Raw genomic sequence first — 13,694 nt, 5'->3', positions numbered from 1 at the left:
TTATATTTGAACATATATGACATAACTTATTGGTGGGAGAAAGATAAATTTTATGCGGGAGACACACAGTTTGAGTAGGAGAATTCAAACTCAAGCAGAAGAGCGGGAAATTTTGAGAAGATGGTCGCAGAGTAGGAGACCTCCCGCCAAAGTCTAGGGATTTGGAGTCTTTAATTCCATTTCTAGCTGGTCTTACAGAACGTTGAACATGTTGGCAGGACCGCAACCACAGTCAAACTTCCACACATTTATGCCCCATATTCATCAGATCACAGTCTGACTGCTTCAAATCAGAATACTTCCTGTAGGGCAATTTTTTTTTTCTCTCTCTCTCTTTACAGAAAGAGATTCAATATAAAAATATTACCACAAAGTTTGACTTCTGTCTTCACACAAAACAAAGGCAGAAAAGCTGCCATATTATAGCCACTGTAACTTGATGACAGTTGTTGCTCAATCAACTGGCAGCTCAGTCAAGAAGTTCTTTCCTCTTCTGTTAAATCTCTAGTAACAGCCAAATAGACAGGAGAATTATTCAAAATGGGGTCAGCAGAAATTCAGCGAGAATGCCCGGTAGCCAAAGTTTGTGTAGACATCAATGGCTGACCCAGCCCCTGATGCACACAGCACCTGCAGGTAATGAAAGAGAGAGAGAGAGAGAGAGAGAGAAAGAAGAAATTCCCTCAATGTACAGGCTGAATTTTTACATCGGGAAAGATTATTGAGTTTGTAAGCAAGAGATGTTTAGCACACTTGTATCAAGCAATTAACATGACATTACATATAAATGTGTTAGTCTGTGAGAATTTCCCTGCAGTTTGTCATGTACATACGATGATGCAAGCATGCCTAGTGTTTTGTTGTTATTGTTTTCATGTTACATCACTGATTTTCTCAGGAAATCATTATTGACACACCCAGAGTGTTTGTTTTTTTTTAAACCAAGAAAGAAAACAATACTTAAATTACAAACACATAATATAATTTTGAATGCAACATACAAAGTATAATAGTACCATACTTTACATGCAGTACCAGGTATTTGTCAGAGATTTAATTTTCCGAGGTTTTAGCAAGTCAACTGATATTTGCGAAATTATGAACTTCCGCAAATATTGCCTCCCATAACACAAATGTGTTGTACATCACCTCCTATGTGTGGGGATTGCCAGTGCTTCTCCTGACAGGGACGATTTAAACATTAAAAAAAAAGAAAGTGAAAAGAATTTGCCAAACAGGAGGTGAATACAGTGTATCCTATGTTCGATCTTCACCCTTATCAATTATCTGCTAGCTCACCTTATTTGACTCTGACTCTGTATTGATCACAACACTGTACACATCTACAGTAGTCGAGGGTGTGATCAGCTTGGGGTCGCCATTCACGTGCCAGTGGTAGATGCTGGGTGACGTACCTGCAGATATAACCTGCAAAAGAATTTAAAGCACATCAAATGTGAAGGTATGGAAGACAATATGTTTCACTATTACAGGGAGATCTCTTTATAACAAGGTTGCCAGGACTGCACATTTTACCTCGTTATGACTATCACCTCGCTACAAATATTCCAAAAGGATACCTTGGGGTCAAAAAAGATCATACTCTAATGGTCATATGCATGAAAAGATAGCCTTGAAAGTATGCATATCTAATAAAAGGGCCTTATAATTGGTAACTATGGCAAGTTTACTTTTAATCAAGAGCAATGTGAAGCTCTCAAGGTCAGGGAAACTTTCCTCTCTGCGTTGCACAATGACTTTGGCTCATGTCATTTCACCAGCATGATGAGGAAAGAAATCATAAAGGCAGTCTGATGAAAAGACTAGCCCACTCACCGCATCGTCATGGTAGCAGACGACATGGGGCTGGCACTGTGGGGCATCGAAGACTGCCGTCGGGCACAGGGACCTCATGTGCCACAGACTCAGTGATGGGCCTCCACCACAGATCTGGAGAACAGTGTAAGAGACAGAGGTGTGAACACACCCTACATGTATATCTTCTCACAGTGAAGTTTGTGACATCATCATCATTACAACTACTGCTGTTAGTTGTTGTATACTGCTTCAGTTTTTACTGAGGTTGCTGTTACTACTACAGGGTTTTATTTTGCTTTTATTTAGAAAAAAGTTTTATTCAAATAAGAACATTCAGGTACAAATGAAATTCAATACACATAATACATAATATGAAATACACATGTGAGTAACAACTAGAAACAACCTAAATAATACAAATTTGATTCCAGTTGTAATGAGACACAAAATCTGTGGTTTTTGCAGACAAGAATTCATTTATCTTGTGTGCTTACTTATAATACAATTGCCCTATTGCTCTAAAATTGGTTTATTAATGTTGATACTGCAGTTGTTTTAACTCTTCATGCTGTGGGTGGCACTCTTACACTGTAGACATCTTTCTGTGACCACCCTCTCCATCATCACTGAGATTAGTATCTAGATTACATCTGCCAACTGAAGGAGCACTGGTCTAATTCTTTCATAAAACTGCATCTCCAAACTGTGTAAGGATGGTTCAAAACACTCTACAGCATCACTTTCTTTCAAGGCTATCATAACATTTGGCATCTTCTTTTCACCTTGGCAAAACGCGTTGCATTTTCTCACACAAATTATGTTATTTGTTTTATAGGCTGCTGTCCACTTATGACAATAACCCCCATTTTTGTCTGCAATTCAGGAAATTTCTGATTATGACCACCCGCAATGCTTTCATAGATGAGGACCACAATGCATGTCCTATTATGAGGTCATCTACAATATATTTGTTGGTGCATCTGAATTCACGTGCCTGAAATCTGGTAAAAATCTACAGGAGAACTTGCTGCATCAGTAGCTACACATAATATACAAGGAGTAGTACATGTAGGACGTTTCCTGACGGTGTAAGCGTGACTTACCAACCAGTCATCTGCTGGATCCACAGCCACACAGCTGATCCACTTGTCCCGGGGATTAGTCACACATTCCTTGTTCGACAGATGTAAACAAACATCAAGATTAGGACACATACAGTGAATCATTCTAAAGCATTACAAATAAATCCTAAGGACATCACAAAGATGATACTATGAATTCAAGTCGAACAATCATAATAAAGTGAAAAACCATGCCAAGGTACGGATGAAATAAAATGAGGACATAAGAAAAACTTTACAAGAGGAACGATTTTGACATGATTCATTGACCAAGAGACCAAAAAGATAACGACTGACCGTTACTCACCTCATGTTTGTTGGGTTCCAGGATGGCAACAGGTTCTCCCGCTAGTCTCGTATCTTTAATAGAAAATAAATTTTGGGATACTAAAAGCAACTAAGAGAAACAAAGCACAGGACATTATACAAAATACTACAGAAACTCTTGAAAATGCATTGAACTTACATTTCCTTCTGCAGCTACAAACACATTTGATAGTCTTATTAAGCATGTGACACAATTGCATACATAATGAAAGGAAAATGATATGATGATCTGATTATACATATCTCAGATTAAAGGAGAAATGTTGGTTTGCGATTTGCAAAGTCCTACATGTCCCTCTCCTCAAGAGGCAAAACATAAGGATGTGATTTCTTGCTACAACATGTACTTGTTGGCAGCTGTGGCTAACATTCTACCTACAACCAAGGAGGTTCAAGAGATGGATTACAACTGACTATAATTATTCAATCAGCTGTCAGTTTTCTATGGATGGACAAAAGAATTCCACAGGTGCATTTGTGCCTTTGATGTTCGATGCTTGAAGCCGCTATCTTTCTGAGCAATCTGAAGATTCATTTTTGACGCTAACATAATATCGGGTATATGCTGTTCGTTTATACATCAAATGCAATGAAATTTCACCTAATGATAAAGCATATAAAACAAAAGTCAATTCCATTCGAAAATATGTGCAAAAGTGTAAATCTGAGCTGTATTTTGTGAAAGTGTTTGAAATTTTACCCTCATGGAAAGCCGGTTTTATCACTTTTCTCCTTATTTCCGCCAAATGAAACTAATATGGTATCATCTTCAAGTATAGTTCTTTATAAATTTATATGTCAGATTAGTGTACAGACACGTACAGTCGAGTAATTTTGATATCTATTTCAGCAATATTTGAGCAATTTCTATTTGCGCACCCCCGTGCCTTTACCATTGTCTACCGCCCATCGTTTGTAAGTAGGAATAGCAAAAAGTAATTACCATCACAAAGATATATCTTCCTTGGAAACTGGCTGGTGATTAAGTAATGAGACACGAGTCAATTGTCTTCGCATCTGAGCGGCAGATCCAGTTTGACACATACTTCAAATATTTTTGAATAGCGGCTTCGAGCATGGGATCAAAGCGAATAAGACTGTTGTGACTCCATTTCTCGAACCTCCTTGCTACAACGGAGGAACATGTAATTTAAAAACCAAGTAAATTTTCAAGGCTGGGAAGAGGATCTGATATGACCTTTTAAAACCAGCTGGGATAAGCAATAAATATACTGCTAAAAATTAAGTTTAAAACACACACACACACACACACATACACACACTCACACACACACACACACACCAGGCACAGTTTGATGCCGTATGTTGCTACTCACCCCAAATTCTCACTGTACCATCTTCTGAGCCTGTGGCTACCTGCGCCGAGGTGTTGAAGAGAGCCACTGCATGGATGTAGTCTGTGTGTTCTCTGTAGGAATGCTGCCACATAGGGAGAAAACAAAAAATGTCATTGAAAAAAAGAAACAAAACAAATCAGGGACCCTCTGCAGGACTGTATAATTGCATTCTAAGCTCGACTGACCCAGGAAGTGAAAAAGTAACCAGTGGCATAGTATCTACATCTGATGATCAGGTACAGTTATTCTCTCACGTTTATGTAGCTCAGCAATTCCCCATAACCTATTTATGTACCATCGTACTACACAATATCACTGAAATTCATATGGGCGCCAGGTATTATGCAACTATCAAGTGCTAAAACCAAAGTAGTCAGTGATCCTTTTGGAATGTCAGAGTGCTATCTGTGTAAACTTTCAGTCACACCATCACACGAACACACGACTCAGGAGAACCTATAGTCTTGAATAACATGCAGACTTGTGCTGAAGCTTTTAGAATGAGCATCTTCCATTGCACTCTAGCTTCTGCAATAGTTTCTTACAGGACATCATACAATCTGTAAAAGTGATCAGTGAACATAGCACACAACATCTTGACTGATATTGGACATCATTGTCCTTACTGATGATCCACAAAAACAAGACAAAAGACAGAGGTGATTTTGCAAATGGCTGCTGTGGTTAGGTTGCTTTTTGTTACCTCGGAGTACTTAGCACCATGGCACTTTCGACCCACGCTTACATAATATCAAAATGATGATGCAAGCTTTATACAGTACATGTATGTCCAAAAAAAAAATTACAACCAGATTTCCAAATTGATAACTTTCAATATGATTAAACTGTCTGAATGCTATTGCAGGGTCCAAAAATATAACATCTTACCTACACTTTGCAGAAAACCCCATTCACTTTGGTTAAGTGGTCACGGAGAAATGTGGATTGTTGTAAAGCATGTCATGGGACTGTTTCTTCCAAGTTTAGCACTCAGATGCTCTTGGAACTGCATATCAATGTGTGAACACAATGGACAGAACTTGGAGGGAAGGGATTCCTGATGACATGCTCTACAAAGATCCTCATTTCTCTTTGACCACTGAAGCGAATTTGATGACATTTTCAGTAAGATGTGGGTAATACGTTATTGTTTCATACCCTAAAATTGTATTTGGAGTGATTCACTATTCTTAAAGGGGATGGCTAATAACTGATCAGTGGGAATCAGTGGGAATGCTGGAGGACGATTGTTCCAATCCTTGTGGGATTCATTTAGGAGTACATTATATTTCTATTGTTGTGTGAAAATTATTTGCTTCAGAATGGTCTCATATTCAAGTAATGTGCAGTTTAATGTTTCCAGGCTAGCGTGCCTGATCAGTGACGGGGCAATAATTTGCACATTACTTGAATATGAGACCGTTCTGAAGCAAATAAATTTCACACAATAGTAGATATATGATGTACTCTTAAATGAATCCCACAAAGATTAGAACAATCATCCCTCAGCATTCCTACTGATTCCCACTGATTCCCACTGATCGGTTACTAGCCATCCCCTTTAAAGTTATCGTTGCGGAGGGTACCGTTTTTTTTTTTGTTTTTTTTTGTTTTTTTTTTGTTTTGTTTTGTTTTTTGTTTTTTTTGGGGGGGGACATACGGTATAAACTCACCTTACAAGTTCCAGACTCCAGGTCCCACACATGGAGTTCACTGTCCCCTCCTCCAGAAAACAGAGTGTTGTCCTGTATGAGAAACATTGACAGATGATTGCATTCTAATTCAGTTTCTATATATCTATACCTCCAAGGAGATGATGTTTTTATCAGTGTTGCTTTGTTTGTTTGTCTGTGTGCAAAATAACTCAAAAAGTTGTGAATGGAATTGGATGAGACTTGCAGGAAAAGTTGATAATGATACAAGGAACAGATGATTTAATTTTGGTAGTGATCCGGGAAATTGTATGAAATTTTGAAGGAGTTTTGATCTTTCAGCAACTACGGTCAATGAACTTGGGAGTTCAAGCTGCACGTATTTGAGGTTTGCATACGTGCACTATTCAAAAGCCATGTTCTGCTCAGGCAAGGTGCCACACAGCTGGAAGCTGATGATGTGAATAAAAGGTTTCTATATTGGGAAACTGGGTTATTTTCAGCGTGCGTGTATGGGTGGGAATAAGCTGCTTGTTGGAGGTCTGCGCTCTCTGAGGGCTTTTCTAGTCATTCATACTTTTTTTTTGTTCAGCATTGTTTATCATGTCAATTAAGAATATAACATGCAATGCCTTGGCTGTTTGCTGAAATAAGCAGGAGAAACAAGGCACAGACAAAATTCATGTGTTTTTATGTGTATATGCAAATATATATCCATATCATCATTCCTCATTAAGTACCTAGTATTTCTCAACTACAATCTCCATATAGTTTACAACAGAAACCTGCATACACAAACATATTTTATACTTGATACAATAGTTACATCTCATACAACTGAGACACTTAAAAGTTTATATTATTGAACAGGTACAGCATGAAGGGCAGTCAAGAAAGCCATCAACCATGTGGCTAGTGGAAATGACCTACACGTACAGAGAATGGTCCACCTTTGGACATCATTCACAGACACCAACACACACACACAAAGACAAAAAGACCAATCTCTCACCCGTTTATGATATGCCAGGCCATTGGTTTCCACTGCCCCAAAGTCTGCTGAGTGGGGGACAGACAAAGACCATGCCACCCGAGGTGCCTGAAATAGAAAATAATTAGAATATATACTGTTATAATGATGTCACTTTGAAAGTCAATTACTGTATCAAGTCACTGTAACTTCCTCAATTCTAACACAATACACAATCTTCAATACAAACTGTATCTGCAATGCACCCTTTATCTAGGCAGTTGTTACATATTACCAGATGTTAAATATTCTAGAACAAGGAAAAGTAGAAATTACGCGGTGCGTAAAATATGTCCCCGCCGGAAGTAGCATTTAGTAGCAAAATGTACAATATCGGTAAAAAATCAAGGTCAAAGGTCAAGAAGTCAAAGGTCAAAATTCTGTGTAGAAGTTTTGAAGCCCTCACCTAGTGCCATCACAAAAAGCAAACGGAATCGAAATCGGGTTAGAAATGGCAAAGGAGTAGCATTTTGTAGCCAATGTACAATGTAGGTCAAAAATCAAGGTCAAAGGTCAAAGAAGTCAAAGGTCAAAATTCTGTGTAGAAGTTTTGAAGCCCTCACCTAGTGCCATCACAAAAAGCAAACGGAATCGAAATCGGGTTAGAAATGGCGAAGGAGTAGCATTTTGTAGCCAATGTACAATATAGGTCAAAAATCAAGGTCAAAGGTCAAAGAAGTCAAAGGTCAAAATTCTGTGTAGAAGTTTTGAAGCCCTCACCTAGTGCCATCACATAAAGAAAATGGAATCGAAATCGGGTTAGAAATGGCAAAGGAGTAGCATTTTGTAGCCAATGTACAATATAGGTAAAAAATCAAGGTCAAAGGTCAAAGAAGTCAAGGGTCAAAATTCTGTGTAGAAGTTTTGAAGCCCTCACCTACAGACTGTAGTGCCATCACATAAAGCAAACGGAAATGAAATTGGGTTAGAAATGGCAAAGGAGTAGCATTTTGTAGCAAAATGTACAATGCAGGTCAAAAATCAAGGTCAAAGGTCAAAGAAGTCAAAGGTCAAAATTCTGTGTAGAAGTTTTGAAGCCCTCACCTAGTGCCATCACATAAAGCAAACGGAATCGAAATCAGGTAACAAATGGCGAAGGAGTAGCATTTTGTAGCCAATGTACAATATAGGTCAAAAATCAAGGTCAAAGGTCAAAGAAGTCAAAGGTCAAAATTCTGTGTAGAAGTTTTGAAGCCCTCACCTAGTGCCATCACATAAAGCAAACGGAATCGAAATCGGGTTAGAAATGGCGAAGGAGTAGCATTTTGAAGCAAAATGTACAATATAGGTCAAAGGTCAAGGTCAAAGGTCACAACTGAAATTCTGTGTAGAAGTTTCAAAGCTCCCATGTAGTGCTATCATATAAAGCAAACAGAATCAAAATTGGCTCATAAATGACAGAGAAGTAGCAAATTGAACATTTTGATCACACACGGACGCACAGACAGACGGACGGACAGACAGACAGACGGACGGACACACGGACACACACACGTACGGAGCCCGTTTCATAGTCCCCTGCTCGAACTCGTTCGGCGGGGACAATAAATAATTGGCTGAGCACCAGAAGAATAACACACACCAATGATTCTTTGTGAGTCATGTTTAAAGATTTTCAACTTTGCAGCATCAGTGTTCATCTGATGCTAAACATTTCAACAATCTGAAAGCAAAAGAAATACTCTACTTATTTTAGCACAAAACGCCCAATCATTTAAGATGTCTTCTCCCTCAGAACAGGTCATGCTAGCAGCCATCTTATAAACTTTGAAAGTGATTGAGTATGAAAACTGTCTGCATTGACTTTCATTTCCAACCTTCAGAAAGTGTTACACAGAATAAATGTCTCAATGCGCTTCAGAACAGGGTTTTTGGACTCTTTTCTATTACAACATCAACCCAGTAATCCACCTTCAAAAAAGTGTATTTACGCTCTTTTAATACTCACGTAATTAAACTATCAAAGAAATCTGAATTCTCACCTTTTGTTGGATGTCTTTCCACTTCCAAGCCTTAATGTCACCACTACCTCCACTATAAACAAAGGAAGAGCAAAAATAATCATAAACAAAGAAATTTATACTCTTGTAGAAGGGTGTTACTGAAAAATGTCTAACCCTAAAACTGCTCATATCCCATGCTCACAGCTTATTCTATAAATGTTCCGGCATTTACAATATTAGTTTGGATGACTGTGATAGAACCCAAAGAGCTTAGAAAGGATTTTAAGTACTAGGCTCATGAAACCAAGAACTGTTGGACTGACAATAAATGTATTACTATCTACTGTACAACTCTGCCACACATCAATAGATTTCAAAAATATTTCTTGACTTTGGAAGTTCACATAACTTCAGCACGATGAATTCTTCAAGTGCTACTAGTGACAGAATTTTTTGATATCATTACCTTACATCTTTACAGTCTTGAAATGATCAACTGTAATTTGTAAATAGCAACAATACAAACATTGGTATTTGTGCGTTGGATAATGACTACTGTTTTGTTACCAGTATATTTCTACCTTCAAACTATGCTGTATACAAAGTCAAATTGAGTTAAACAAAATAAAAATTACAAAGTACTAAACACATCAAGGAAATCATGGTGTCTTCATTTGCATCTATCTTCTGAAATAACAGTCCATTTTCTTTGATGTACTGAAAAGAGTGAATCACATTAAGCTTGATATTAGAAGAAAAAAGAAATCAAAATAAATTGCATGGGTCTTAGTAAAAACAAACAAAGAACAACAAACAAACAAACAAACAAACAAACAAAATAACAAATACTGGCCAATAGTAACATAAGGTACTCTGTCAAACATGATTCTTACCATATCAGGAAGTTCTCTGTTGCTAACAATGCAAAGATGGCACCATCATAGGCTGCAAGATACAACAAAAGTCAATGAGTTTGTACTTCTGTGAAACTACAATGTAGTGATACAAACATGGCTAACACGATTATGCATGACATGGTGAAATTCATGATCTCATACAAACATACTCCATGCATAAATTTACTCACAGATGCTCAGGTAAGTTCGCATGAGAAAATTCAGACAAAGACATTGTTCTGATGATGCTGACCACAAATTAAAGAAATTAGTAAGATTTCATACTCATCATGACTGACTTTACCTTTGAATGTGAAAATCGGTTTCCTGCAGTCCTCTGTAGCATCTGATGCAAGAGCTGCATTCAAGCTGTGAGTAATGACACCAATTAAAATAAGTATGGGACATAGTTATAAAAATAACAATAATATATCAAATATGTAGAGTGCAAAAGCTCAGTGCATACATTTTTCCCAGCTGCAAAAGCTCCTGATGAGCTTAACAATAATGAACAGTTAAATTTTGACATAGTGCACTGGGAAAGTAAATTGGATAGAATCTACATTCAGAAAGAGGTGGCATTTTTATCACCATCACGAGTGTACTTTTACCTCACCTAAATATTACTGTGAAAATAACTTTTTCAGACAGGAGTTTTCATGCATTTTGTGCTCTGCGAAACTGGGGCAAAATAAGAACACATACAAGTATTTTGGGGAAATACCAAAATACAATAACAAAAAGGTTGGAATTTTTGTCTTTCTTAGACTAAACATGCATAACAAAAAAATATACTGCATTATACAGTTAGTTTCACATTCTGTTTCTACTACTTACACAATACAGTTCTTATCTAAGTGAATTTACAGATGATTGGAAAAGTACAAGTACAGCAACTGGTGAGCAGTTTCAATTCTGGGTTTTAGACAATTACACAGCATTGCATTTGGTGCTCAGCTGAGAAAACATAGATACACTTGAAACTATTAAAGTCTGTATACAAGCATGAGTACATGTTATCATATAAAATTGTGATGATTTATATAAGGATATGTCATAGAGAGTGTGTGTTTACATTGTATGTATGTACTCTCTGCTCAATTCTGGTATGTGCAATTCCATCTGTCAATCAGTAAAGTGTTCCTGTCTTATCAGGACCTTCATCTATGAAAGCTTGCATCCAGATGGGATTCAACCCTCGCATCAGATCAATATAAATGCACTCCGCGCCTTTATCTGCCTTCTCTTTGAATACCTGAAGACTGCAATGGTTCCATAGTTATTGCCAGCCAGGAGATATTTCCCATCAGGAGAGATGCACTGTGCAAAGACAGACATGTGAAGCTGCTTCCTCTGCTCAATGATTTGCTCCTAAAAAATAGTTCAGAGAAGAAAAAATGACAAAAAGCAGACAAAGTGTTAAAATTCTATTGAAAACATAAAGATACACAGATGATCTAGCCCCGCACCTCTCAACCAGTGGGCAGCGAAGCACTTGAAGGTGGGCTTACGACGTTGGCCAAAAATTAAATAAAAAAGATTGATATTTAGGTGATCTATCTCGGCCTCAATAAAATTTTAGGAGCCAAAGTGAGCCTTGGGTTAAAAAGAAAAGAATATTGAGAAGCGCGGATCTAAAGAGTTGAGGATCGGTATTTCAAAACCCCGAGGTTGGAAAATTTGGCTCATCCTGGTTATTTTTTTATGCCAATGCCTGATCTTTATTTAATCACATTTCTGCACACTTTGCAAACCATTTGGGGTGTCCTCATTTTCAAGCAGTGCATAGGAATCAAATAGGGTCTAGTCTTGTGTAGTTCATTTCATCAACTGTACTACACAGGGATATTTAGACATATCATACCATTTGGCCTTACCGGTACTTTGGGACATTTCTATTTCAGAGACATTTTTTTCTGCTATGAACACAAAACAATAACTATAATGTTCTCTCTTCAAGTTAAAGGCTTAGATTATCAAATTAGATCCAGATACCAGGGGCCAAGCAAAGGGAAAGATAGCATTTAACAAACTTTTCCGGGTGGCGGTGCAATGATCATTGTAACACTGCCTGCCCACAGGCACAGACAATACAAGAGTTTAATATAAATGTTCCATTTACACTTCTGTGGCATTTATGTCACACTATCATGTTTATTGAAGCACTGACAATGAGTTATCTCTACTTGGTAAATAAAAGCGTATAATACCATATGGGTACTGTAAAAAGTGGATATTTGCAACTAAATTTTTCGCGCTCAGCCGGGTAAGAAGGGTTTTGCGTGCTTTTAATTCCATGGAATGAAGACATCAACTACTGGAACATATGGCAAGCAAAAATATTTGTGTGCTTTTAATTTCGCGCTAGTTTCTGGTTGCGTGAAATGTGCAAAAATTTCAACACCACAAAAATTTCCACTTTTTCAGAAAAATCTGTCTATCCGGAGGAGTCTTTCCTAATTTTTTTTACTTTTACAGCTCTCCTCCACATAGGAGGGGATTCTGTGAAGCCAGATGTAGTCTCCGTGGAACATAATCCCCGACGACAAGATATAGAGTCTAGACAGATCTTTCGGTCAAGCCCCAGCATGCAGCAATGCGTGATCGTGGTGTGGCCGGCTAATCATGATGGACATGATTCCTCAGAGTCAGATGGGTTCTAGAGGTTGCTGGTGGAACCTTTCTGGCTCTGTGCACGAGCTCCCTCTCTCTCTCTCTCTCTCTCTAGTAGTATAAATGTTAGAATGACAGAGACTCCAACTCTCCTGCTTTCGATGGAAGATCTCCCACCGAAAGCCCATTTTTGCAAAATCTCCCATTCTCCCGCCCGGCCCCTGGCTCTGTGTCTCCCCTTGAAATGATTTCTTTACTTAGTGTCATAGTATGTTGAAAAATAAACCTTAGATAACACGAGAGAGCATCTAGAACCCTAGAGCTTCCAGGGCCCTTACGTAGGCTTAAGGTTAAAGCAGGTCCTGCTGGACCCCGGCCGCAAGGAACATGTTCTAATTAATTTTAGCACTTCGTGCACACAATTTGCTCAAGTTGGAGCTGGAGAGTCTCCCGTTTGCACTTGCAAGGGGTTTCAGCTCAGGCGGGAGAATCTCCAGATCTCAGAAGGTGCTTGGGGTTGGAGTCTCTGGAATGATTAGCTATTGCCTATTAGAAGGCATATGGCGCATATAGCAGCATGCAGCATGTGTGAATGGCCATAGCCTATGCTATGGCTATGCTATGGGCATGGCCATAGACGACATTGTGACTACGCGGCTTGAAAGAATAACACAACATAACAGGTATGGGACTATGATTAGTAACAAGTATGAACCAACTGTTGGCTGCACTGTGGCCATGTGATATTTACCTTATCCTGCTTCATCTACCTTCTAATGTACAACAAACTTAAAAACGGTAATCCCTGCTATCTTAACGATATACAATTCGTACCTCATACGATGAATTTGCCATTTTCGTCTGATAATTACTTTGCTCACGTGTAGACGCGCCGCGCTGAACTTGAATGTGATCGATTATCAAGCGCCAATCCAT

At 38.3% G+C, this 13,694-nt stretch overlaps 1 protein-coding gene across 1 annotated transcript; it reads right to left on the bottom strand.

Annotated features, from left to right (window-relative positions):
* Positions 1–546: 546 nt before the first annotated feature.
* On the bottom strand, positions 547–13,675 carry LOC139711974 (THO complex subunit 6 homolog). Its single transcript, XM_071623819.1, has 13 exons — positions 13,593–13,675; positions 11,401–11,516; positions 10,450–10,514; positions 10,143–10,194; positions 9,289–9,340; positions 7,289–7,375; positions 6,298–6,369; positions 4,604–4,706; positions 3,247–3,299; positions 2,922–2,990; positions 1,837–1,950; positions 1,300–1,428; positions 547–630 (listed from the first exon to the last, which is right to left on the bottom strand). The coding sequence occupies exons 1-13, from the start codon at positions 13,611–13,613 to the stop codon at positions 547–549; spliced, it is 1,017 nt and encodes a 338-aa protein (XP_071479920.1). The 5' UTR covers positions 13,614–13,675.
* Between the last annotated feature and the right edge of the window lie 19 nt (positions 13,676–13,694).

Source organism: Diadema antillarum, unplaced genomic scaffold (assembly GCF_040938485.1).
Source record: "Diadema antillarum isolate AM-2024a unplaced genomic scaffold, OU_Dant_1.0 seq00001741_RagTag, whole genome shotgun sequence".
Taxonomy (NCBI): domain Eukaryota; kingdom Metazoa; phylum Echinodermata; class Echinoidea; order Diadematoida; family Diadematidae; genus Diadema; species Diadema antillarum.
The sequence above is the reverse complement of the archived record's forward strand: the minus strand, read 5'-3'. Positions and strand labels throughout refer to the sequence as shown.